This window comes from Platalea leucorodia (assembly GCF_965183815.1).
Source record: "Platalea leucorodia genome assembly, chromosome: 7".
Lineage (NCBI taxonomy): Eukaryota > Metazoa > Chordata > Aves > Pelecaniformes > Threskiornithidae > Platalea > Platalea leucorodia.
The window spans coordinates 72,873,949-72,901,187 of NC_138829.1; the positions used below are offsets into that span (position 1 = coordinate 72,873,949).

A 27,239-nucleotide genomic window follows, 5' to 3' on the forward strand; every position below is an offset into this window, starting at 1 on the left:
GTTGTGGAAAGTGGCTGAATTGCCTATGTTTGGCTTGTGGTTTCTGTTATTTCAATACCACTTAACAGTTCTCGTATGGAGACATATAACAACATCCAACTGTCTTGCCTGAGAGTTTTCTCTCATCGGATTTGTGATGGCAACATCATGCCAGCTGCTGGTAGCTAGAAATGCTCTTCTGGCTCTGCTTGGCACCTTTGGTAATGCGGGTATCGAGATGTCCTGGGCTTAAATTACCAAAATTCAGCTTGCGCGGGGGACGTGGTCGCTCTGCCTCGGCCAGGAGCGGCGTGGGAGCCGCGGTGGTGATGTGGGGAGCGTTCCAGGCGCGGTGCTTGGCTTTCCCCAGCCCAGCCCGGACCCCCAGTCGTTCTGGGAAGAGGCAGTGCTGGGCACTTAAAACCTTGAAGTGCTAATTGCTTAGTAATGAAAAGTGCAATTGCCAAGCAATTAACTTTAAGCACTTAGTGGCTGGTGGAGGTTCAGGCTGGCCTGATGAAGACATTAATAACTTCAGGTTCCAGGCAAAAATCTCATCCGTTTCCCGTACGAGCGCGGCTGCGCCTTGGGACTTCCCGCACGCTCCCCGAGCCTGAGCTGCCTTCCACCCCTCCACCTGCCGCCTTACCAGAGCCCCTGTTCCTGTGTGCTAATTCCCTTAGTGGAGAATCAATTAATAAGCTGCTCTTTAAAAAAACAAAACAAAACAAAACACCCCTTGACTGAATCCAGTCATACAGGTGAGTGTGTTAATGCCACCTTAGGAATTAAGAAACTTGTTCTCCTTTGAGAAATCAGAAGGTGTTGCAGCGCCATTCAGTTGTGCTAAATTTTTTTTGACTGACCTAATACATTAAACCAGTTGAGTTGTGAAATTTTAAGAGGAACGTTTTCGCTTACCTTATACTCATTTGTAAACACTGTGCTCTGGCATTAAAAAGAGGGAGGAAAGGTTTTACAGCAAGTGCAGTTAGGCTTGGCAGTTTTGCCTTGGTCATAACTGTGCCGCTAGAAGATGCGTGAATATACACCTATATGTGTGGTGTTGATTGATACTGTATTTTGTGAAGGAGAAAAATTGTGTACGTATTTTAAAATATTCTGTAGAGATGTTTTTGGGTGGGCTAGCCTCTTGAGAAAACCTATGTGGGCACCTGATGATTTTTAGGTACTGGGATGGGTGTCCTATAACTTTACTCTTCCCTGCTTGGAACTCCAAGTTTCTAGACCTGCAGAAGTTCTGCCCAATTTGATGAGAATATCTTAAGCTTCAGCCACATCTGAACTTTTATTCCATAAGTTTAAATGCAGCAATGTTGGCTTCAGATTTAATCTCCGCTTAGCGTTCAGTGCGGCGCTGTGGTTTATAAGACGTACAGGGAAGGAGAGTGTTTGGTTACAGGGATTCTAGTGGGAACGCGAGAGTTCTGTAAAGTCTTTCTTTCACTTGAATTCTGGGTTGGGATTGAAGCTCTGAAATGGAAACGGCTCAGCGTGCTGTCTGCTGTCACCTGCGTCCTCAGCTGGGGAAGTGTGTGGAGGACACGGGTATTTCAAGTGGTGGTAGGAAAGTGAGAATAGAAATAAAGTCTGTTTTCTTTTGAAATTACTGTTGCACTTTGCATATAAAGAGGAATCAAAACCTACGATGGGGGAAATTTGAAATCCCAGAAAGGTGCTCTGCTTTATGGACAACTTGCTTTTGTACAGACCAAGCTGAGGTTGAAGTGAAGTGATGCTACTTTTGAAACTGCATGGAAACAATAGGTGTTTCCAAGTGAAAGATGATACTGTCTTAAATACGTATTCTAGAACTGAAAGTACATTGAGATTACAGTTTTAGTCTGAAGTAGTAGTTCTGGTCAATGTATTTCAGCTGAGGATGAGTCAGAACACTGGAATCCTCGAAAATATTACATGAACTTGTTATTTAACATAGCCCTTTTTTGCCTGCCTGCGTTTAAGGCTTCTGTAAATTTAAGCCGAGGTTATAAACATGTGTATCTGTTAAATTTTAAAATCCAGTCTCTCTTCTGTACTCCTCTCGGGGATGATAACCGATAGAGTCAGTGCCTGGAGCCGCAATGCCAAGAATTCGGAGGCTGAGGTGGGGCACTGTGTTGTCAGACAGTTTTGAGGGATGCTCTGAGTGAGGAAAATAAGATGAAGATTACTGAAAGGAAAAAAAAAAAGTTCTTGAAGTTGCATTTCAGGTCAGATTTTAGGATGGTTAATTAAATGTTATATTGAAGGAATGCCTTGCCCTTCCCTGAATTTCCTGCGTTTTTTTTTTCTCCCCATAGCAACTTTTGAGCTTGTTGAGTAGTAACCCGTTGTCTGTGGATCTCAAGGGTGCTGTGCTGACAGTTTCTAGTCAAAAGAGTTGAGAGTGAATGGAGACCTTTGTGGAGGGAGAGGTACCCGAGAGAGGAGAAGGGAAGTCCGGATCCGGAGATAGGACGGCAGCGATAGCCTTGCGAAATGGAGAGGAGCCGGCAGGGATGCACCTGCCCTTGAAACTCCCGAAGGCGGCACGGGTTTGCAGGTGCATGTGCAATACATGAAATCACGGCGCATCTTGAATTATTTAAGCTGGGCAGCTTGGAGGAAGTTCCTAAAGCGGTCGTGGAAGAGTGTGATTATAACATATAGAAGAGCTTTAATATTTACTATAGAAAAATCTTGCACCTTGTTCTTTGCAATAAAGTCTTGAAAATAATTTGTTATTCCATTTTGTCCATACAACCAGGAATGGTGCCAGAGCTATCTGAGCAAAGTGACATATGATTGATATTTTACCAGACTCAGCCTTCTGCCGTGAAGGAATTGAGTTTGCATTTTGCATATATGGAAAATCAAATGAGCAGGGCTTGGGTTGTTTTTTTTTTTTTTTTTTTAAACCTTGATTAACGTGATTGGCAAAGCTTGCGCTCCTTCTAAAAACATGACTGTCAAAGCTGTCCTGAAATATTTTTGACTTGGTTTTTCAAACTACTTATAGGCATCTTACAGGGCGTTGTTAGCGTAGCTGTCACGTAGGCAGCTTTATGCGGAACCTATTTAAAGTTCTGATAGGCAATTCTTTGCAAACATGTGATAGTTAATGTATCTCGTATTTTATGTGTAGTAGTAGCTACTGCTGTTCTCCAGGATATTACAGAAGAATTGCGAAATCCATGTAGACTTTAGCCTTCCCGTTTCTCAGGTGGTCCCTTCCAGCGCCTCCCGTCCCTTCCAGCGCCTCCCGTCCCTTCCAGCGCCTCCCGTCCCTTCCAGCGCCTCCCGTCCCTTCCAGCGCCTCCCGTCCCTTCCAGCGCCTCCCGTCCCTTCCAGCGCCTCCCGTCCCTTCCAGCGCTCCTCTTGCCCAGTCTCTGTACTCTGCCTGTCTTTGTTCAAGGGAAACCTTACTGACTGCTTGACTGGGGAGTGATATAGCAAAGGCCAAGTGTCAAAGTGCCTCTTAAGCGTGAGTGCTTTCGTTCAAAGTCGTCAGCCTTGAGACAAGTTAAGCCTGATTTTTCACCCCTACCTCCACGTACTCATCTCCTGCGCTTGCAAATGCCGGGGATTTCCTTTGCCTTACCCGGGCTTTCGTTGCAGCAGCGTGGTTGGGTCTGGTTATCCACAGTTCTCATTTTTTATTTTTTTTTCAGATTGGTTTTGAGAGGTGAGAAGCTGATGGTGGGCTTTGCACTGCGGGAATAATTACAGTGTTTGCATTGGCGAAGAAGCGGTTTCTGTTTGGGGAGGGGGCTGGCTCTCTGTGTGTATGCTTGTTTGCTTGTGTCTCTAATGACATGCTTGCGTGTTATTTTTCCCCAGAGCCCCCGAACTGCTCAGTGCGCAAACAGATAGAGTTTAGAGAATAACATCCAAAGCTGGTGGCTGCTGGCCCCCAATTTCAGAGTGGCCATGGGCTCCTGCTGCTGAAAGGCTCCCTCGCGGGAAGCCCGAGTGATGAAGGCAGGACTTGCCGTACGCTCCGTCACCCTTAAGACATCTCTTGGCTCAATGTTTCGTTCTCATCCTGGTGCATCCCTCTTTAACCTGTTGAAAAGCAAAAGCAATGCGTCCCCCCTCTGAGTGGGGGAAGATGGTCGTTTGTCCGTCTCTGAGCAAACGAAGGGGCAGAACAAAATCCCGATCTCCGATTCCTTCCAGTTTTTCCTGGGTTTGGAGTGGGTTTGGAGTTCTGGGGAGGCGAGGGTGGCTTTGCTTGTGGATAAGCACCGCTTTTGCCTCTCTCCTCCAGAGGATAAGTATGAAGCCATGGCTGTGCTGTTGCCTCTTGAGCCCTAACCTCGCCTGAACCGATTTCACGGTGCTGTTTGGCAAGGCTGTAAACAACAGCAAAAGCATCAAAACTTTCTGCAGATGCGCAGAACGCTGCTTTACGTTGGGGTCACAAGCAGAAGGCTTGCGGCAGCTATTGGGGCTGGAAATCTTTAGTTCTTACAGGCCATAGGAAGTGGTTTTTGCAAGTGTCGGTCATGGCTGCTCAAATAGGTGTTCGACGAAGGCTTTGCATTCAGAAACTTTGGTTTTACTTTGATGCAAATATATGAACAGGCTGTGGCTACAAAGCTTGATCTGGTTTTGCTGACTGATGTTTGAGTTGCTGAGGTCACGCGTTACTTCCCAGATTTATTTTTTACTATAGCATTTACTGAATGTTCAACCTAAGTGGCAGCCTTTCCCTGCAAACGTAACACAGTAATACAACTTCTAAGCATCACCAATGGGGAAAGGAAAGCTGGTGCCTTTCCGAAAAGGAACGTGCTTTTTCCAGGTGTTGCGTTAGTCCCCCGAACAACGCACCTTGTCATTGATTTTGAGGACACATTTTCCCACTCTCCCCCAAACTTGTACATCATTCTTTCCCGCTGGTATTGAAGAGCTGGCTTTTTTCTCAAGTAGATGTGAGTCGAATTAAGCAGTTTACTCCTAAGTGAAAAAACTTAATTCAGCAAGTGAAGCTAATTGAACAGTTCTTGATACAATCTCTTCTCCGAAAGCGTGTGCCTGCCTTTGCTGAAAGATGTAAAAGCCTGAACCTGCACCTCCCTGTAGCTGTGGGCATACCTGTGCAGTGCAAGGCAGCTGCTGCAGCGTGAGCTTGTCTGCTGCTGCTGGCTGGTAGCCGTGCTGTAGCGTTAGCCATGACAGGGAGATTCACCAGATGCAAAATGCCTTCCCTGCCCGAGCGGTTTGCCTCTTTGGCCTTTCCAAATTGCTTTGGCCAGCGAATTTTGAATTCTGCTTTCTGCATTTGAGGCTTTAAAAGGGCCACTTTCCCAGGGGCTGGCAAACTGTATTGCGGTGCTGGTCGTAAACGCTGCCTGCAGGGAGGGAGATCGGCGCCGGGATTCAGGGAGCGCCTTCTGCCCAGGGCTCTGCGCCTGCTCGGGATGCTGAGAAGGCTCCTCGTTGCTGGGCTCTCATGCGCTGAGGTCGGGCTTCGCTGGTGCGGCGGGGATTTATTTCTTTCTTTCTTTTTTTTTTTTTTTTTCCTTCTTCCTTGTGAGCGCTGCTTGCTGGGGCTGCGGAGAGTGTGAGAACAGCCGGAGAAATTTAATTTTGGCTTCCCTGCAAAGCACTTCAGAGCACTGCCACTAGGCAAGATCTGAAACCAGATAATCAACGCTGGGCCAGGCCCTCCCAAGAAATCAGCTGGGGAGCTTCTCTGCCGGGGTGTTAACAGGTCTGGCTGGTGTTTGTGCAGGTGGTCAGCCGTGCCCGTAGGGACTGCGCCCCAGCCTGTTTCGTGCTCGGCTTGCCATCGCTTTCAGACAGGTATAGCACTTTGGGTTTTGGAGCATCGGATTATAATTGCAGTTGTTTGAGCGCTGTAATTTATCACGGCCACACATTTTCTGCAACACTCCCAGCTACGTGGCTGGAGCGCAGGCTTTCACAACGAAGGTATAATTACTGGTGTGGGACCAGGGAGTGGAGCAGAGCACAGTCGCACGCAGCTTCCAGAGATCCTCTCTTGACTGTGCGGGAGTCGCCCCAGATCCCTTTTTGCAAGCCTTTTTGAAGCTACGGAGACATGGGCTGCATCCTCCGGTACGGTGTTCGCATGGTTTTCAGGAGGTGCTGGCAAATGGCTAGGGCTGTGTTGATGAGAGAGAGAGGAACAAGGCTTTCCTGCAGTCTAATGAGCTCTGTGTAAACAGTTTTCTCTGGAGCATGTGGATGATGGAGCTTTCGATGAGCCTCCGGAGAAAAATCTGGGCTGGACCCCGGGAAGACAAATTGCAGCCTGCAACAATTACAGTTTTTCTGAATGTTTGAGATTGAAAGGATGCTTCCGCTCGTGGGACTCGCGCAGCATTTAAGTAATTCAGCCTGGGATACCTGACGCTTCTGTGATTTATCCAGATTTCCGAGAGCTCCTGGGAGGCTTCCTTCACGCAACACGTTCCTTATAGCACCGAGAATTATTCGACTGTAAAAGCAGCAGGGAGAAAGGAGCCAATCCTCCAGATACTTACAGTTATAGGGCTGTTGTCATAGCATAAGCTGCGCCAATTTAAATGGATATAACTTCCTCAAGTAGACGGGGCTGGAAGTTGACAAAACGATGCTGTGCATGGGGAGGAAGATTCGTGCTGTCGTAACTCCTTGTGTATTACTGAAGTGCCAAATGGATTAGGAGCTTTAAAAGCTTTAAATTTCTGCGCTTTTGGCATCGCCTCCTTGGAACGAGTGCGTCTCCGTAGTGAAGCTTTGGAAAGGAAATGGTGCTTGAACGGGTAGTCCCAGACTAGTTCCTTCTAATTTCACTTGCAATCAAGTGATGGGGAGGGAGAGACAGATGCTGCAGCTGCGTGATTACAGAAAATGCAGCTGTTAACACACTTGCTTATTTTCCCACTAATGAGGCATCAACTCTCTTCTGATTTTGCTGTTTGGGTAGTGGTTTTATTCTAGCAGCAAATTGGACCAGTGTTGTTGTTTCATTTTTCTTTATTCTGATCTGGTTTGGGTTCAACAGCTGTCAAGATAATTTTTCAGAACTAGTCCGGTTTGAGGAAGGAGGCAGCAATTCCAGCTAGCTTTAAAATGCTCAGTGAGCTCTCAATGCAGCTGGTTAGGCTAAGCTGCTTGTGGAACTTGGTTCCGATGGGGTTATACCTCAGTGTTAATCCAGTTCCTCAGCTGCAAGCAGTAAATGGGGAGTTCTGGCTTAAGCATCTTCACTTTCAGTTCTTCCGATTATCTTGTGATTTCTTGGAAACTTCTGGGCACGGTTGGTTTTTCTTCTTTGCTTTGTGAAGCAATACAAAGGTGGAAAGAGGATGAAGAGCCCTGGCACTCTCCCTTCCCAGCTGAAACGAGGACAATACTTGCTGTAAGTAAACTCGGTGTGAGTCTGATTTTGAGGCGTGATACACTTGACTGTCAGATGGTTTAGTTTGGAGCAGCGTTCAAAAGTTCGGCTTCTGTGTTATGCTGGGGGAAGAAAACGAATTGCTAGATCACGGGGGGTAGTCTTAGCTGCTCTGTGCTTTTTGCTGAGAAGTGGTGCATCCCCCTGGCAATGCAATCCATGCAATACAAGCGATTTTGTAGGCATGGAAAGACTTCTTGGTAGTCCAGCATGCTAACGATGACTTATGTTGGATAGAGTGATCTCGTAAGACTATTTGGTGCCTGTTGCTGGTCGCGTGCTTGCCATGTGGATGAATTGTTGGTTTAGTAGGTTTTTTCTTCATGCCTATCACAATACCTCTCCAAAACTGGCAGTGGCATCGCTATAGCAGTCTCGCAGCAAGCCCTCCTTAGCACAGGGCTCGGGGTGGCTCTTTCTGCGCCTGGGTACGACAAATCACGGAGAACAGAAAAACGCAGAAAATTCGCCAGGCTGGGAGTGACTTCTGTAGAGAGGCGAGAGGGTTCTCCAAAAGCGGTGTCGAGGAACAGATCTAAAACATTGCACTTGGCTTCTGTGGGGTATGGAGCCAACTGTTGGTGTCTTTGGTTTTTCCCCCCCCCCCATTGGTCATGGTGGTTTGTAATAAATTCGCATTGCATATGGCTCTGGAATAGCAAGATTCATTATGGATGCTAAACCTGGTTGTTCCCGCCGCCGTTACAGTATTATGTCAGAAAAAGGACTTGGGAGAATAAACAACGCTTCAGCTTCTACAAACCACTCTGGAGGTCATGGCAGTGGTTTTATCGTGGTGATATCATGGGGAAGTTCCCTGTGTAGAAACTGAGCCTTTTTAACCACGCTTTGTAACTGTCCCACTCGAGATTGGTGTATTTCTACCAATAATACACAGATAATGTTGAGCCAGCGCAGAGCAAATGGGATTCAGTCATGCGTTTGAAGACAAACAGAATTCCCCTGACTTTGGACTTCAGGTTTTTAATGGGGTGTGATCTGGAAGACTGACCTTCTCTTGGTCTCCAGACTGAGCAGGGCAGGGAGAAACTTGGCTGATGTTTTTGTTTTGGTTTTTCTTCAGTTTAGCCAAGGAATCTGTCATGGAAACTTTTGAGAGAGTAATGCCAGCTTCTGCATTTGCTTAAGTTAGTTTGATTGTATTTGTGTGATGTCCTGTGTTTCTGCTATAAAGCTGGATTGCAGAGGGTTTACAATCACGTCGAAGCGTTGCTGGATGGTGCTGGTGTTTTCCTTGCTGGCACTTAAGGGATTTGCTTGGCTGTGATGCCAGAATGTGTGGGGTTGGCTTATTTTGTCTTTCCACAAACTTCCAGATATTTGGTTATTGATCTGTGGAGAAGTGCTTCATAGTGTTAGAGCTGCTGACCTCCGAGTGTGGGAGAGAGAACTTGGAGACCAGATGTCAAGGAAGAGATCTATGCAGACATAACCTTATTTATTATTAAAAAATAATAAATAAAAAAAAACCAACCCAGCTGCCTGTGATTGCTTGATGACTATTATGCCTAAGGACTTGTGTCAAAGGACTTGCGCATCCGAGACTGTTAAAATGGATTGCATTGAGTTAAAATGGATTGCATTGAGTCTTGGTGCTCTTCCCGCGTTAATGCGGTTTTGACTCTATCTCTACTGTCATCTTTGCATGTTCAGCTCGAGTGTTTCTCTTGACTTTCCCGGTTGCAGCCTGTCAGAGATGAAAGCTGGGTTAGGGTCTTAGCTGTAAATGTGTTACAACATGGCAAGGCACTGCTGCCTGTTCTGCACTGGAAGACTGGTCTAGCATTTGGACTTTGGAGAGAGAGGTGGATTTCTCACAGTCCTAGGAAACATATGTAGAAAAAAGAAAAAAAAAATCAGTTTTCATTTTGAGTATTGCCACTTAAAGTATTCCTATGCTTAGGTTCCAGAGAAGATATTTCATTTAAGCTGTTGTTTGTCTTGGCATTCCTTATGGTGTCAAACAGGGAAGACCATCACTGTGCTGTTAATGACTTTCCACTCTTGGAAAAATCCCCTTCCTTCAATCCCTACCAGACTTTTTCTAACTTCAGAGCAGATGTGGCATGAACAAAGTCATGTGTATAGCACTCGGTTTTGAAAGATACTCTTACTCATCCGAATACCAACGGGCTGTGAAGCCCCCGCAAGCGAAGGATGTGTGGCGAGTGGCCAGAAGGGCAGAGCGCGGCTTGCGAAAGCTTGAGGAGGAGGAGGTGGCCGGTGCTGGTTTTTAAGGCAAGCCACGGCCATTTGTTTTGGGGTTTTCACCTCTCTGAGCACTTCTGCCAGAGGCTCAGTCTCTCGGTGAGGATGACAGAAAATAGGATGAGAGTTGCAAGGAAACCACTGGTCCATATAGCCTGGGAAAAGTTACCCTCCCCAGGGCATGGTTATGTAGGATGCCTGGTCTACCGCTGCCCAACCCTGCTCCGCCTGATTTATTTTTTAAATTGTAGTCCTCTTGCCAACTCCAGAGGCTGTGTGCGGTCAGTTTGGCCTCTTGTGCAAGAAGAGTTCCTATATGGGGGGAAATTGTCTGGCTGGCTGGCTTGATAAGCATCCTCCTAATTTCCAGAACCTGTTTTTCTTGTCAGAAAAAGAGATATACATAAATGTTTGCTCCCCACAGAGCACTCCCGTTTGGGCACTAGCCAAGGGAGGTATCCCGTGTATAACAGGGCGTAAGGGTCAGTTACCCCAAAACATGTCGGGAAGAGTCCGACATCTAGAAAAGCAGTGTGCAAACCACAGTGGTTTTCAATTCCTAAGTTTCTTTCAGTTAATGCATATATAAGCAAGTCAATTAGAACACATTGGGCTTATTTCAAATAGATAATCTAATTATCAGCTTGATTAAACCATATCAAATGAACAGTTCTTGTAATTCAGTAGCTTTGTTCTAATCACTGCAAAAGCAGTCGTAGCTTTAATTAAGAGCCTCAAAAGTGGCAGGGCAGTGTCGACTGTCGATTGAGGGGTGTTCCAGCAAATACCTGACTGCAGGGAGCATCGAACTGCTCCTAGGTTGATGCGAATATGAAGACTGACTCTTTGGTGCCAATAAAGGGAACCTGACTATTTAATAAATACCATTAAATGCAAGCATTGTCCTTTTCTGCTGTTTCCAATGCTGAGATACAGGCTTAATTAAATCTATTCCAATATCACTCAATTAGGCTGACTTTTTTTTAATGTTTATGGGTTAGTATCACCTACCTATATCCTTTCGTAGCGTTAGACCTGCAGCTTCTTATGTGACTGTGTGCTCCTTCAGACTGAAAAATTGCTTGACTCCTCAAATACCTGACCCATGCCTGCTGCAGGTCACTGGCTGAAGTCGAAATGCAAGAGTACAAAGACATGGTAACCATTCTGCTAAAAATGGAACAGGAAGACTAAAAATCAGGTTTAGTTTGCTGGATAGCTCGGGAAGCCAGCACACGGCTGAAGGGGCTCTCTGGACGGTGCTGTTTCTCTCCTATCGTGCTTACTAAATGCTAGAGGCCATCTAGTAGTAAGCTTCTACTCGTGGTGTGGCCAGAAAGCCTGGGATGTACTCATTGCATGGGTGTAGGTGAGCAGCCAGCCTCTGCTACTGATGCTTTGGGTGAAGGCAATCAGCAGTCGTCTGCATTTCTTCTGGGTTTGATGCTTCCTCCCCGCCTTTCCATGGAGACCTCTTGCGACGTACCGCTTGGAGGGAGCCGTCCTCCTCCCGGGGCTGGCACGCCTCCTGCGCGCGCAGGAAAAGTTCCCTCTCACGGTAGATGGGAGCAGGACCGTTTCCGTAATGTTCTACCTGGCTGGGAAAGTCCAGACGTGCTGAAGCTGTCTGGTCTGCCAGCAGCTTCCTTAGGGTGCTGGGTGTTGGTTTGCTCAGCCGTGCCTTCAGCGAGGCGGTTCCTGTCCTGGGTGCAGATTCTTATCTCTTTCTTATATTTTAGTAATTTGCGTTGGTTTTGAACGGCGACTTGACATAGCATCGAGATGAAAAGTCAGGAATGAGTAATTCTTTTTCCTCCCATAAACATATTTTTAGGACCTCTCTGCCAAACGTGATGATTTGGTTATTTAATGTCTACAACGTTTATAAAATGCAACTGTGGGGAATGACAACAGCAGTGAGTAGCCAGGTTCTAACCTGCAGGGGGATTTGCATGTATTTAATTTATTAATGTTGGCAGATCTCTGCTTAATAGACCAAGTTTACTTTTCACATGAGTAGGTGGACTTTTTGTTTTTCTTTTGTCTAATTGTTTCAGAAAACGACAGTGAAACAGCCTGCCTGTAACAACACGCAAGCAGTCAAATACCTGGGATTTATTTCTGCTGTATGCCCTGGACCAGCATTCAGATCAGCTTTGGTAGATTTGATGAGAATTTGTAATGCGTTAGAAACGGCGTCGGCGTAACAGGGAACGCACTTGGGCTGGGAGCTGGGTGAAACAGCTTTCTGGCTGGTTTTCCCAGCTCCGGTGGCATTTGCCGTCACCGCCTTGGTTTTAATTACTATCATGTTCTATGGCTTAATATTAAACCACATCTCATTGCATCCTGTCTCTTAATTGGCTTAACTGGCCGTCACCCAAAAAGACTCTACTGTGTATAGAAACAAGCTTCCCCAAATATTTCCTAATTGGCAGTTGGTGCTTTGTGCGGAGACGGGTCCCTCTCAGCGATATTAATAGATGTTTTCTTCTGTTCGTTCTCAGGATTGGACATTGATCCTATGACGCATGCCCGGAAGAAACAACTTTTCCTTCTGAAACATCCAGCTGGTTCTGCTGGCCAGGCTTCATCACCAACAGGCAGCAGGAGGATGGACAGGACCGAGGCAGCGTGTGGCGAGCAGAGAGATGGAGATGCCACCGAGGCTCCAAACTGTCCCAGTGGGTTTGTGGGGACAAACAAAAGCAAGAATTTGCATGAAGTGCGAAAGACGTACCCGCTGCGGAGACGTCTGCACCCCTCGGTGAACAAAAAGACCTGCAAAGTGCTCCTCACCAGGCTGGAGGATGTGGCTGGATCTCTGTCGAAACAGGCTCAGAGCTGCAAAAAAAAGGACCTTCCCAGCTGGATGGAGGGTTTGGGACCTGCTTTGTTCTCTGAACAAGTTCAGCCTGTGGGAGCAGGGAAGAGTGATTCATCTGGGGAAAAGTGCACAATAACTTATCCAGGGACAGAGCAAGACCTTGATACTGCTCCTTCAGAGCCCAGGAAACGCAGGCTGGCCTCGCTGAACGCAGAGGCAGTGAACAATCTGCTTTTTGAACGGGACGATGGCTTATTATCCAGCAGGCGCTTTCGGAGGGACTCTGTTAAAGCCGGCGGAGACTGTACCGTTAAGAGCTTGCATTGCAAGGCTGGTGACAACTGGCCTGCGTTGGAAAAAACAGCTGTGAAAACAGGTAAAGGAAAAAACCGGCATGAGCCCAGTCAGAAATGCAATAGCTGTGACCATTCACTGGATGACGTCTTTGATGATGGGACAAAGAGGGAGGACGGTGCCATCTCCTATCATCCCACCCCAAAGAGACTGGCCAGCCTGAACGCCGTGGCCTTTCTGAAGCTGACCCACGAGAAAGACCAGCCCCTGAAGCAGAGGAGTAAATCGGACGGAGAGGGCAAGTCCGAGAACCACTGCTCAAAATCTACGCTCAAATGGGCCAAAGCCGGTAGGAAGAATTGCGTCAAATCCAAGAAGGAAATGGCTAGCTTAAAAATGGAAGGTCAGCACGGCTGGCGCGGACTCGCTCTAGGCGCTTTTGGGAAAGGAGAGCAGCGGGACTCCTCTAGGCTCTACGGGGTGACAGAGCCCGTCCCTTACGAGTCGCTGTCTAGCTCCTATGCTAGCACAGAGGGTTTCTACCACAGACTGCCTTTGCTTATGGGTGGACAAGCTTCCATGAAGCCGGAGTATGGAAGACCTGGAGAGAAATCCCCGACCCCCAAGCAGGAATTTCATCAGCCTTCCTTCCCCGTGCAGCAGTTCCCCCCCTTGCCTGTGCCCGGAAATCACACGGATTGTGGATGTCTCTATGAATCCTCGCATCTGACTCCATTGAACGGGTTTTACGTTTATTATGGCCAAAGTGGATACAGTGGCTACTCTCACTGCTCCGTTTACCCCAAGGACGAGCTTTCGCAATCCGCTACCTGCGAGGGGCTCTTGGTATCGCCCGGTTCCTTGCCATCAGGTGCTCATTTCCAGCCACTCCACTGGTGTAACTCTCCGTACTGTTGTGGAGAAGGAACGGCGATTAACAGCTACAGCGTCTGTGGAGTCGTGCACGTGCCAGAGGGCAGGATTAGCAGCGTGCATGCAGGACGGAACAGCTACCCCTACAAAATGCCTTTTGCAGCAGGTAAGGTGCAAAGCGTGAGCAAATCCCGTTCGGCGTTCCTAGGGAAAGAGGGCTGGTTCAGCGCGGTGGCTAATGAAGGTATCTCGTTGCCAGGAGGCAAGCTCCCTCTGCGCGTGGTGCGTCTCCACTTGGCAGCCAGCCTGCGGCTCGGAAAGAATCTGCGTTTCGCCTCCCCTTCCCCCATTTTTAGCCCTGAGGGTTTTTCCCACTGAAAGGTCTTATTGGTGTGGAAAGCATAGAATCGGTGAAAGGATTTGGGCAGTGAGAAGGTGACTCATGACTTGTCACGCTGGAGCTAACCGCTTAGCTTTGATCTGTGTAAAATGAGTGGGTTTTAGTTCCTACGTGCTCTGCGAGGCTTCTCGCCATCCTGCTGTGCTGCGCTGAGCGGAGGGTCTAAAGCGCATCGGGCTGAGTTACTCCTCCGTTCCCAAAAGCTCACGCTCGGGACTGAAGCATCCTTGCAGAGCAGAGCGGTGTGAAGAAGCAGGCATTGCCTCCGTCATTACTCTTAGTGGTGCAAGCTGTATGGGGATGCAGGCTTTTAAGATTTTATAGATCAGATCTGGCAGGGCTGTCCAGCAATTCAGTTTGTCTGCTGTTTGGACAGATGCCTGAATTTCACCGTGGTGATGTGAGTGCCAGGTACGCTGTTAGTTCGGTGGGTAGTGGTCCCATCTTTGCTCTTAGACGTGTCTGAAAGTGAGAACAGGCGACGGTGTGAGAGGCGATGTAGTTACTTGCCTGGCTCTCTTCTGTCCCCTGTCTGTTTTTCAGACTTTGTCCTCCAATGTGTTTTACCTTGGAGCTCTGCCTTTGCTACTAAAAATACCTTTTGAAATATTTAAAACTGGATTGTTGCGTGAGGGTTATCAGACACCAGTACTTTGTATAAAAGCCATCCTGCTAGACAGCGCTGCCGTTTGAAAGGGTACGGTCCATAGACGAGGCTGCTGCTTCAGCTCTTGGGAGCGTAAACATCGGTCTTTCAGTTAACCACGTGTTCGAGTCAAAAGGAGGCATGACTTATCCACTTGAAACAGATTTTCAGGTAGGTGGATGAAATTTCGGTTCAGTGCTCGGTTTGAGCGAGGCTTTGTCATCTTCCGTGGTAGGAAGCTGCTGAAACTCGGGAGCATTTGGTTGAAGTATAATTTCCGTTTTCCCTAAATATCCCCGCTGTCACGGTGCCGCTTCCTACGGTAGCAGCTAGGCAGCGTTCGGTGCTGGCTTCGGCGCTCTTTGAAGCTGAACGCTTGCAAGACACCTAGCTCAGCAATGTGTTCTCGTCTGACAGTTTTCTGTGTAGTGCCCCGAGGTCATGGCAGTCGACTTTGTTCCTGAAATTTTGCATGCCGGTGCCTCTAATTTCATGCAACCAGAAGGATGCGGGCGGTGCAAACAGTATTTCGGAGTTCAGCCTTCCCTGTGAACTCAGCAATTTCTCACGGTGCTGGCAGGGGCAGCAGTGGTCCCAGGGGCATGTATTTCCTTGCGGTGTGTCGCCCCGCTGCTAAGATCTTTCGCGGTGTAGTTTTGTAAGTGGCAAGATAATTTCTTTTTCTAGCACGTTTTTTGGATGCGGTGCTTTCTGTGTTAAAGCTGACTGTAAGTATAAATGCTTCACTGATTCCGATTTCCTTCCTGTGAGCAACTTTGATTTAAAAGCCTACAACATCGGAATAATTTAGGCTTTGTTTTGCGGATTGAAATCTATAAGGAGGTCTCCTAGAATATTAACAGGGACTTAGCTTAGGAGTTGGTTTTTATATACGTGTGCGCCTCTGAAATCTTATCCTTCCCTCGTGGGTTATTTTAGTGAACTAAAGGAGTACTTTGGCTGGAAGCAAGAGGCTCCGGTCTGAGAGCACTGGTACAAGGGGATCCAACTCGACGTGTCGCGTGCCTTGTGTTATATCTGCCTTGTTTGGCGTGTTTGAGATGTTCGTACAGAAATATCGGTGCCTGTTTGGTACAAACGAAGGGATCGGGCTGTAACCTCGGGCAGTCGTGGTCCGCCGCACGTGGGGGAGAGGCGTTGCTTTCCCCGTCCCGCGGCTGGTTTGCAGCGTGCCGTTTGAGCGCAGGGCGGTGGGGAGGAGATCGGCCGGGCTGCGAGAGATGCTGCAGCCGCCGCGCCGGTGCAGGGGCTGGCAGTGCGTGCAACCACGTCCCGGGGCGGGCAGCAAGGCCGGGTCTGCACTGCTTTCCTGAAGTTTAGTAGACACTTTTGTGAAGCTTCATCCTGCTTTAGTTCAAGCTTGAAAACTGCTTTTGTAAGCAAAATACTCAAGAGGTGATTCACTGCTCTATGGGTCCTGCGCCTGCCGAGGCCAGGCACTTTACCTGAACTCACATCCTGACGTCTTGGCTCGCTGAGGGAGTCGCTGCGGCGTTTGCTGCTCAGGGTCCGCAAGGTCCACGACGGTCCGCGGCAGCCCTCACGCTCGCCGTTCGGCAGCGGCTCTGTTGCAGCCTCTTGGGGAGGATTAAGTGGGAGGCAGGAGGCAATAATTTGCTGTTATTGCCGGGGGATCGCAGCAGTTATTTATCAGGAGCTTGGGGGCTTCAGATGTTTTTTCACTTTCAGGTTTTTTTGCAGCTCTGCAGCAGCGAGATCCCACAGATCTGCTAGGACATGCTGCAGTCTGGAGGCATCTCCTGGAGGCTGCCTGAAGCTGCCCTTTCTGCCAGCCCAAAAAGCACGCTTTCTGATGTAGGGAGCAGGGGCGCGTTGTGTGTTGGTCTGGGAGCTTTCTTCCTGCTGACGGAGGTGATTCAAATCTGAGTTGCTCCTCTGTTGGACACGTTGACCTGGGCCGAGGGCTTGTTTGGTGACTCCTGGAGCGGCGTGGTGTTCTGGGATGCCTTTGAGAGGCCGCGTCAGCCGACGAACCAACCTGTTGTGGTTAATGCGCCTGCTTCAGCAACACGGCTTTGCTAACGCAGCAGCGTGCATCATCTTACATAGTTTTGTTCCACGTTGTTTCATGTTTCTGGAGTTAATTCGGAGAATCTTATCCATTTTCCCTGATTAGTAGAATTTGTCTTTTTTGAAAGAAGCTGTCTGCTTCTGCTAGTGTGCTTTAATCCTTCCCATCATTTTGATAAGCCTTTTATTTCTTTTATACATATTGACAGGCTGGAACTGCTTTGGACACTGGCCAGCCTTATGTGTGTTACTGGCTGGCATTACTTCGGGGGATTTCGGATGGGTTTGTTGTAGTGCAGTGTCATCGGCAGCAACGTATTGGAGCATCGCAGGCTTAGAAATATCTTTGCTTTCAGAATCCAGTGACAGTGCAAAATGAAATTACAACGTGAAGAGTCTTTACTGCGGTAATGCAATAAAGGGAATTTCAGGGGAAAGCGGTGGTAGTTTGGGACAGTCTTGATTGTGTAGTCGTCTCCTGTTTCAAATGAGATACATGCCTCTCTTCTTCCCTTCTGTTAGAAGGCTGCAAGTCTCTGGACCAGCTGAACCTCACAATCCCCGTGGCAGGGCACCCCGCGTCGCCTGCCCACCCGCTCTCAGGATGTCCTGTACCCAGCGTGCCACCGGCTGCAGAACCCGTTCCTCATCTGCAGACCCCCAACTCTGACCCTCAGACCATGGCCCGAGAATGTCCACAGAGCTCAAAGCCTCCCAGCGGCTCCAAATCCGGTCTCCGAAATACTACGGGCTGTCTCCACGCCTCTGACAGCAAAGCAGCGGGAGGTCATTCCCATCCAAAGCAGCAACGCATTAGCAGGCGGAGAGCTACCAATGGCTGGATACCCGTTGGCACAGCCTGCGAGAAGGCCGTCTACGTTGTGGTAGGTGTCTGCGGAGCGCTGGTTTTTGTGTGTTTATGGCTGTACCCATTTTTGCATCTTCAGGGGACTAAGATCTTGAAGGCTTGAGAGCGTTTTGGGTCTTGCTTCAAGGTGGAGATGGTCACTCGATGCCACCTAGAACCTACTGGACAAGCAAATAATGCCTTTTGGCTGGGCTTTGAGGCCAAGCTGCTGTTGGCTGTGTTCTTCTCATGTGCCCTGCTGTTACCTTGCGCAGCATGACCGGCAGTTTGGGAGGGAAGGAAAACCTGCTACTCCTGTGCTAGCGTCAGCTGAAATGCCATGATGATGAATACTTCTGGCTTTGGCATTTGCGAGGGTGGCACCTGTTGCACCTGTGAGTCCCTCCTACAGCGAGATCGTTCTCCAGCTTCTTCCTCCCGGGTTAGGGCAAACCTGTTTGGGAAAATGGGGGAGGTTTTAGCCTTGTTACGAGGAGCAGTTGTCTAAATGTAGCTCTCGTAAGGTGGTTCTTCTCACTGACGGGATCTCCCAGACAGCACAGAGGACCGAGACAGTATCCTGGCTCCCAGATGGAATTTTTCTAGTACCCAATATCCCCATTCTTTTAACTTATCTGGTGGCATGGCCAGTCACTCCTTCAAGCATTTCTTGTCTGTACTTTCCCATTTGTTGTGTTCAGAGAGTAGTTCCTGCAAGATGGGAGATTTCCTGCCAGAAAATTTAATTGACTACAGTAAAGTCCATGTCAATTGAGAGAGAAGGCAATATCCTTTATGTTATTAAAACGTAAGAGCCATGAACTTGAAACCTGGACCCATGTGCTGTCTGGGATGGTGGGACAAGGCGTTGAACCGCGTGGAGTAAGTGTCAGCAGCAAGGGGAGCTGTGGTCCAAGCGGACTCGTCTGCGCTGCCGCTCGGTGCGGTGGTAGAACCTCGAGCTGCTGCCAGCATCATCCAGGACAGGTTTTGTAGCTTCAGCTCTTAGGGCTGCGTACAGGTACCAAGGGCTGCGGAAGGATGAAGCCCGTGGAAGCCGGAGACGGGCCGCCTGCATCCGTCGCTCAGACTTTGACACTTTGAAGGGAGCAGCGCACCGTTAATCTCCTTAAGTCCCGACGCTAATGCTTCCGACTTTGCCTGGGCAGTCTGGCAGGAGGTTAAACCCATCCTGCTCAGGCATTCTGAAATGAGTTTTCAGAGCAAAGATAAAATAAAATACCCCCCCCAGTTTGTAGTCCAAAAAGTGATCCTTTTGTAATGTTAGAGGGTACAAAGGAAACGTTAGCAATCTCATTGAGGAAAGCTTTATGCCACAGCCTCCCTGCTACTCCCTCCCCCATTCATGTGAAATATTTCATGTTTTATTTGTTTCCTTGCAATGTTTGTATCAGAGAAACACACAGCATTCAAAATATGCCTAGTTTTCTGTGCCTTTGAACATGAAGGAAAGCCACACTTACAGGTAGGCAGATAAAATGGTGATTTTTCTGAAGGTTGTTTTTTTGCATGCAGAATTGAAGGAGCAGTTGCTTTTTAAATTTGAAATAAGGGTGTTCATTTCAGAAATACGTGCTTTTGTGAGACTTGCTGTCCTGCTGCTGAGCTGCCCCTTACTGCCAGCGCTACGTAGGAGAAATAGTTGTGTTTTGCTTTATTTGAAAATGATGGCCATGTATGACCTGCGAGCACTTGGATGCTATTCCTCAGTGAACTTTACCTATGAATACCCTGCCCATAGAAAAAGTAACGCGTTTGACCTGGTCTTCGTTGCTATAAACCAACCTGGTGGGAATAGAGATGCCATGAGTGGTGTTACGCTGTACGACTTCTCTCGGAGATCTGCTGGAGTGGAAGCACTTAGCTCTGAGTAGGCTTAAGCAAGTTTTTAATCCTCAGCAGGACCAAAGGAGTCTTGGATTGGGGTAGCAAACAATAAACTAACTCTTTGCCTGTACGCTCAGGTTGCTTTATTTTTTGTGTGTGCTCTAATGGTATAGAACGAACCGGAGCCGGCTGTTCGCAAGAGCTATCAGGCTGTGGAGAGAGATGGGGAGATTATCCGGGTACGAGATACTGTCCTCTTGAAATCAGGACCCCGGAAGAAATCGATGCCATACGTTGCGAAGATATCGGCACTGTGGGAAGACCCCAAAACAGGTACTGTGCCAAAAGAGTCTGTGTTGCCTCTGTGCTCGAGAGACGAGGGTGAGCTGGAACTGGGGAAGCGATGGATCTCGGGAGAGCTGCAAGCTTGTTAGGGTACTCCACCACTGCCAGAGCGGGTGATGAAGAGGAGGAGATTAGCTCCATGGCTTTCGTTCAGATTGTTCCGGGAGCTGAAATGCTCTTTAATCACTAGCCTGGGACTGGTAATCAAAATCTTCCTGGTCGTGAAAGCGCATAATATCTGCCAAGTGCCCGTCTTAGCAACGATCTCCTTTATTATTTCATTGCAACAGACGTCTCAGGAGCTGCTGTTTACTCAGATGCTCTACCCAGCATCTGGGCTGGGAGCTGGTGCGGAGCTCGGCCTTGCTGCAGAAGCTCTTGATGGGACCCGAGTAGAGGGGGTGATTGGAGTAGGGTGGTTTTGATGTTACGGTCCTGTCCCGACTAGCGATACCTGAGACAAGGAAGCTGTGCCAAGTGGTGTAAAGTACAGGTCTTGCTTAAAAGTAAAAAAAAAAAAAAAAAAAATTGTGTGTAAAAGGAAGTGCTCAGCGTGTGGCGAGGCCCATCTCGGTCATGTCATCCTGCGACAGCAGTTCTGGCGTTAACCTGGGAGCTAATGCTGCAAGTACCAAGCTTTGGATGAGCATCTCTTCCAGCTTGCAGTCTGGATGGGTACTTTTTTCAGATGGAAAAGTTTGATTTTGGTTGGGTTTTTTTTGTGCCTAAGTGACCTCTCTGTGGTGATGTAACACAAGCAGAAGGGGGTGAAGGTGTAATGGAATAGCAACGTGGCCGACTTCATACAGCTTCTTGCTGTGACAAAAGGACACCTAGTTCAGCGTGAAATATTTATCATGGCACAGCTGCCTCTGCGTGAGCGCTAGGGGAACGAAAGGGATGAAGCAGGAGGAGGAAGCTGGATATTAGTGGGAAAACACTACGAGAAAACTGAGGCTTGATGTATTTTAATAAATCTTCTTGCAGGGGAGCTGATGATGAGCCTCCTCTGGTATTACAGACCGGAGCACACTCAGGGAGGCCGCAATCCCAGTATGCACCAGGTGAGCCATCCGAATGCGAAACTCGGGGCCAGGGCCTCCTGCTACGTCTGTATTCCTGCAGAAAGAGGGGATTAGCCTGGGTATCTCGCTGCATTCCTGGGTGGCCTCAAACTCGGGGGGCTGAGCTGCTGTTTGAGGAAGGTGGAGCAGTCTCTCGGCTGTGATGCAGCTGTTGCCACATGTGTTGAGTGGTGGTGTCCCGGGCTTTTCCCCAATTTCTTGTCGTGTGTAGAAACTCCGGGCTGTAACAGAAGCAGCTGCATTCTTTACGTGGCTGCCTCTTAAATTTTAATGTTTCTCCCTTTAATCTGAGAAAATCCTGCGCAGTGAGTGAAAAGTTGTTTTGACTGCTACCTTAGGAGTGAGGAAGAGTGAGTTTATACTGAATCGAGATCACTTGACGCCTTTCCAAAACGGGTATTCTAATTCACCCAGAAACGCAGAGCTCGGTGCAAAAGCTCCTGCTGCAATTCTGCAGGACATTGGAGTACCTGTATCGTGTGCTGCCTTTTTATCCTAAATCCCTTAATCTGCTTCTTAAGCTCCAGAAGCTTGTTTGTTTTCTGCAGAAATGTGGATGCATCATCCTTCCCCGTATAGATTTATGATGAGAATTAAAGACTGACTCGAGGATGTTGTGCCAGTATAATAGAGTTCGCTTTTGAAAAGGAAAAACGTGTGAATCATTATGACTTCACGCCTTGCTCTGCTTTGCATGGGCTTGTGTTGGGTGACAGAACAAGCTGTTTTTAAACTGGGAATGGAGAATTCACTGCTGTTTTCAACCCACCAAAATACTTGGTGCATTTTTCTTTTTTTTTTTTTTACCTTTTTAAATGAAAGGGGAGGGAGGAGGTGAGAGCAGGACTGGGGAACAGCCAGGGATTTGTACCTGCCTGACTCGCAGGGCACAGATGACTTTCGAAACCAAAATGCGGTACCTTATAGTTTTCTGGTCCATAAATTAAGCGTGACTGTATCCAGTTGCATTTTAGTGTAGAGAGTGCCAGTAGTCTGGCCAGGAGGAATTAAGCCAGGTTTTTGCACACCTGCTTAATTACCCAAGACCTCAAATGAGAGGGTGCCTTTTGGGCTGAGCAGCTGGGATGGGCCTGCCAAAGATGACTCAGATCATTTTGGTTTAAGGAGTAGACCCAAACCCCAATGTGCAGAAGCAAGGTGTGGCATTTTCAGTTTCTCGGATTAAGCGTGTCCCCAAACGGTGACCCTTTTGTGAGTCTTTCCTTCCAGCCTCCGTCCTCGGGGCTGTGAGCAGAAACAAAGCCTGCAAGTAACGCTTCCAGACTTGTGCAGAGCATCCTTATTCCCAGAGATCATCTTTGCTGATCTAACCACACCTGAAATTCTTGCAAATGGCTCCATCTGGGTTGCCCCATATCTGCCTGCTGCAGAGCCAAGTTTCCTAAATTACCCTGGGAAAAAAGGCTATTGCTACTTCCCTCACTAAACCAGCCTTTTTAATTGAATTGGGGTGAGGGAAGGGTTGGAAAAGACGGGATTCCTTTAGCTTTGATACAGAGATGGGTTAGAAAGACTGGTCGTGTGTCAAAGGGTAGTAGAAAAGACAGCAAAGTGCTATTCAAGATCCATTTCAACCCTTAGCTGTAGAAATGAATTGGAAGGGTTTGCAGCCCAGGAAAGGGAAAATGAACGAAGAGCGTCCCTAGGAGCTGTGTGGGTGGGGAGTGCTCCGGCCTCCGGCCCGCAGGAGCGTTGCTGGCTGGGTTTTCTGGATGCGGTCTGCAGGCTCCTTCCACGTCTGTGCACAAAGTCGGAGTCTGGAGAAGCTGGAGCAAAGGCACCTCTTGCAGGGGTTCTCCTCTTTGAGCCTCTGCAGCACCTCCCCTGGTGGCCTCAGCCTTCCTCCCTCTTACCTGTCTCCTTGTCGTTCCCAGGCATCACAGTAGCGCTTTCAAAACGCTGCTTTTATTTCTTCCAGCGCAGCATTGCAAAAGCTCATCTCCTGGGACGCTTCCCAGCGGTGGCCACCAGCTGTCTGTCATCCCCAGGAGGAAAGAGGGGGCCGAGTGGTGTGGCTGGTAGTGGCCTTGCTGCTGAAGCACTTCTGTAACGTTGGCAGTATGTGTGGGATTTGGACACCGGGCCTCACAAAGTGGGCAGTGTTAAATGACGGGAGAACTCTTAATGCTTTGCTCACGTATTGCTGGATACAGTTCTGGTGCACGCTGTAAATAGGTCCCAAAACACCTGGAAGGTGTCTGGATTATGCAAAGTATCGGCTCTAAAGAGTATCTGCTATGAGCATGCTTTGATAGACTCCCCTGTAAGGTGATGGGTGAAGGTGTGGAGCTGGCCCTACCTCCCTGGGGCTCCTGGCCAGCTGGGTGACCTCTTCCTTCCTTCTCTTGCAGAATGAGATCTTTGCATCCCGGCATCAGGACGAAAACAGTGTTGCCTGCATAGAGGAGAAATGCTACGTGCTGACCTTTGCAGAGTACTGCAGGTAGGTGGTGCTCTTAACTTGCTGCTGTTCCCGAGACCTTCATCTGTCTCCAGCTCTTGTCACTCTTTCCATTTCCAGCCATCACCCAGCAGAACCGTCCCAGCCCTGCAGACTTTGGTCTAGCTGGAGCTGGATGAGTTACGCTCACTCTGCGTACAAGTTTGGTACTGCAGTCTGCGAGTGCTTCGTCCTCTCTAGATTAATTACCTGTCTGTTTTGTGTAATATATATGCTTTAAAGGGCTCACAAATGTGTGTACTTGTATGACCTTGGTGCCACAGCATGTGGGCGGCCGTGGAGGACAGTGCAGGAAAGCCCATAACTTGGAGCTAAAAGCTCCAAAAGCTAAGCCAGGCAGGACATCATCCTATCCGTCCTTTGCGGTACACGGGTGCCGTAGCTAGCCAGAGCGCCTGCTGATGTGCTTTTGTCAGCGTTGTACTAGACGCTAGCGCGTGTGCTGGCAGATCTGGGTGTTTTGGCAGCAGCGTCACTCGGGGTAGCGACCAAGGCTTTTACTGTTCGGCTCTTGCTGACTGAATTGAAACTTTGTCAGTAAGAACTTCCGAGCATCCATAGTCAAGACTGCCATCCTTGGATGGATGGATGCGCAGGGCAGAATGAAAATAGGGGTCAAACGGACACGCAAATCCATAATGCAAAACAGCGCTTTAAATCTCTTCAGTTTTGCTGGGCGCATCTTGTTAACTGCGCAGCCTTACCACGGAGGGGATGGTTAAGCCCTCGTGCAGACTCTTCGTAGTCCTCCTGCTCCTAGCCTAGAGCTCTGCTGTTTGAATAGCTAAAAAGAAACTGTTTTACAAACTCTTTATAAGCTGACTTTTGCTCTTTCTTTTGAAACCTGTAAAAAACCCAACCAACCAAAAAAACCCCCAAAGCTTTGGATCCAAACAGCTCATTTCCTTTCTAACAGCCCAGGCCTCTGGAATAGCTCTTGGCAGGAATTTTTTTGTGCTCTTGTGGGTAAGGTCACCTTTGAGAGATGTTCCCTGAAGGAATCCTGAATTCTTCGTTTGCCTAAACAACAGCCTGATGCATAAGCCTTTTTGGGACTAATTAACAAAAACGAGGCCAAAGTAGTAAAACCATGGTGGATTAATTGCAGTCATCTTCCGTGCTATGCAGCATCAGTACAGGAATACAAACGGTTGTGCTGCTTCCTGCAGTTCAGGGTGGGATCAAAAGCAAGAGCTGCTTCACCTCCTCCTCTTGAGCAAAGCTTAATTCTCCTCCGCGCCCCTCCCCGTCCCCTTCCCCCCCTTCCCCTCGGGCAGCCACGGCTGGGGCTTCAGGCGAGACAGACTGACACAAACGGGAAGATGAACCGAGTTTGTGGTAACTTCTGACCTAATTGCGTTGCAGATTTTGTGCCTTGGCAAAGCGTCGAGTCGAAGGGATCCCAGGCAGGAAAACCATTATGGTTCCTCCCTCGGAAGAGTACTCCACGCCTCTGCACCGCAAGGTGCCCGAGGACACGGACCCCGAGCTGGTTTTCCTCTGTCGTCACGTCTACGACTTCAGACACGGGCGCATCTTGAAGAACCCCCAGTAGCACCACCCTTCGGTGGGACCGCGGTGAGGCTGGGCGGCACCGGAGAGCCGAGGGCAGGCTGACGGCCTGGGACATCTGTGCACTCTCGACGACTTACCTTGTGCTGCTTGCAGACGAGAGCGCCCAGCGCTCTTTCCTCGGACTGAAAAGCATGCGCAGGAGCAGATCCCTGTGGAGGAAGGCAGCAGTTGAAAGCACAGCACTTCATTAAAAGCATAAATGAAAATATATACGTATAAAATAAATATATGTATATAGATATAGGTACTTGCATATGTAAATCTATATCTATATATGTATCTAGAGATGCATATATTGGGAGGGGTTTGCAGGGGATAAAAGCCAGTAAACTGAATCCAGAGCCATCGCTGGTGGGAACGGTGGAAAGGTGCCGGAGGGGTGCTTTGGTGCGTTGTCCGAGTCGAGCTGTGACAGTTCTGTGGTTTGGTGCCCTGACGTGAGGTGTGAGGACTGAGACCGGTTCCTTGGCAGAGCGCAGGAGAGTCTCCTTCGTCCCGCAGGACGGACTGTGAGGATTCCCGGTGGGTGAGAGCTGCTTCAAAATACAACCGTTGCTTTGGAAGCTGCCTGGATGCAGAGTGGCCTTGTGTCGTGCTTGAATAGGTTTTGCTCCGTCAGGGGAAGAGGTGACCCCTATTTTCCCTCATCTTTCTCTTCCCCTCGCCTCGCCGTTCTGTGATTCACCGCCCGGACTGGAGCTCAGCAGCCAGGCTCGGAAACCTGCTCCGGCGCAGAGCAGAGAGGGGCCGGCGGGACCGTAGGCTTCCCGCCCCAGGGCAGCGTTACGGAGAGCTGCGCGGCCGTCGCAGACGCGCTGCCCTTGCCCCAGGGGATCGCCTGCCCCGTGAAGCACAGCGCCAGCGGGCGGGCGTCGCTCCGAACCTGGCAGCCCGCGCTCTGGGCTCCGCTGGCGAGAACCGCGCTTTCTCTTCCGAGCGTTGCTCTTCCTCTGATGGCTTCGGGGCCCGTAGTGATAGAAGTGGGCTTAGTCTTTCTTCCCGGTTTGTTTTCCTGTAATGTCGTTTACAGTCCTTTTTTAACCCCGTACGTCTTCAGTGTGAAGAAGCTAGAGGCTGGAGGGTGAAATGGCAAAGCCTTTTCTTGAGTGTGTTTTTGGCTTTTTTTAAATTCCGCCCCCCCTCCCCTTGTGTGACTGTCCTGACCCTGGGCGTACTGTTGAAGCCATCCCCCCTCCCAACTCATCCTGGCGTCCGAGCAAGCTCACCAAAGTGGCTTTGTGGCTCCCGAAAGGAACTGAGCATTGGGAAGGGCTCGCATCGACAAATGCGACCCGAGCCCCGCAGCTATTGCCTCTTGCCTTACGTGTATAGATCCGAGATAGACGTGAGTTTATCTTAACGCAAACTGTTGGAGTTAATTCTAAAGCAAACCAAAGGACAGCGTAACAGTCCCTTGAGTCACTCGCACCAAGCTGGGAGTCCAGTTCTAGATTGCACTAACGTAAAGAAGGAGAATCGACGCCGTCTCGGCCCACGTTCCTGCTGGCTGGAGTCGCTCTTTGAAACTAGGGATCTGCATTTTTCTGGTCTTTTGGGGCTTCTGAACTCAAGTTAAATGGTGGAGGTGTTCATGCCGCTTTAACGTTGTCCTGTCAGTGGAAGCAGCACTACCTGTACTCCCCGCGGACGCCAGCACGGTGGGAACGGAGGGCTCGTTGGCTTGCTCCAGCCGCCGCGTGCCTGGAGAGAAAACCCCACAGCATCAAATCCGCTACGTGGAAATCGTTCGGTAACGCAGGAGTTCTCCAGAGATTCGCTCTACATACCAAAGAGGGGAACGTGTCCAGAAGACGATGACTCGAGAGGAGATGACAAGATCTGGGCGAGCAGGGCACACGTCTCCCTGCTGTTGGTGGGCGATTCCCGCTCGGCGTTGCAGAAAAGCCCTGTTTATTCTTGCCTGCGTAGCCCAGCTCCGGGAGGTTTGATCCTAGGTGTGCAAGCAAGAATTTGTGGGTGAAGCATCTCATCTCGTGTATACCTCAAGATACTGTTGGTGTCAAAGTGATTGCTCAGTCCTCCTTAACAATTAACTTGGGCACTGGTGGTCTCTTGGAGCCACGCGGTCGGGGCGCGGGTAGGGCGGTGCTGCGTCAGGGTGGGAGTGGGGAGCGCTGCTGGGGCCCTGGGGTGAAGGCGCCACGGGGGCGCGAGGAGGCGTTGGGGAAAGCGGCCGCTGGGAGAGGACATCCAGGGGCTGCCCTCCGTAGCGGGGAGGGAGGGCGCCGGAGGAGCGGAGCTGCTCCTGCCCGTCGCAGAAGGGGATGGCGGCAGGGCGGCGGGGAGGGGAAGGCAGCAGCCGCGCCCTGGGGCCGTGGC

General features: G+C 49.2%; 1 protein-coding gene across 1 annotated transcript in view; it reads left to right on the forward strand.

Moving 5' to 3' along the window:
* Window positions 1-26,203, forward strand: part of BAHD1 (bromo adjacent homology domain containing 1) — a 38,842-nt gene extending 12,639 nt beyond the window's left edge. The window contains exons 2-7 of the mRNA XM_082317038.1: window positions 12,133-13,785; window positions 17,240-17,601; window positions 19,586-19,745; window positions 20,745-20,821; window positions 23,215-23,306; window positions 24,690-26,203. Of these exons, the coding sequence (XP_082173164.1) occupies window positions 12,150-13,785; window positions 17,240-17,601; window positions 19,586-19,745; window positions 20,745-20,821; window positions 23,215-23,306; window positions 24,690-24,879 (2,517 nt within the window). The 5' untranslated portion in view covers window positions 12,133-12,149 and the 3' untranslated portion in view covers window positions 24,880-26,203. The remainder of the gene's footprint in view (window positions 1-12,132; window positions 13,786-17,239; window positions 17,602-19,585; window positions 19,746-20,744; window positions 20,822-23,214; window positions 23,307-24,689) is intronic.
* Window positions 26,204-27,239: the final 1,036 nt, after the last annotated feature.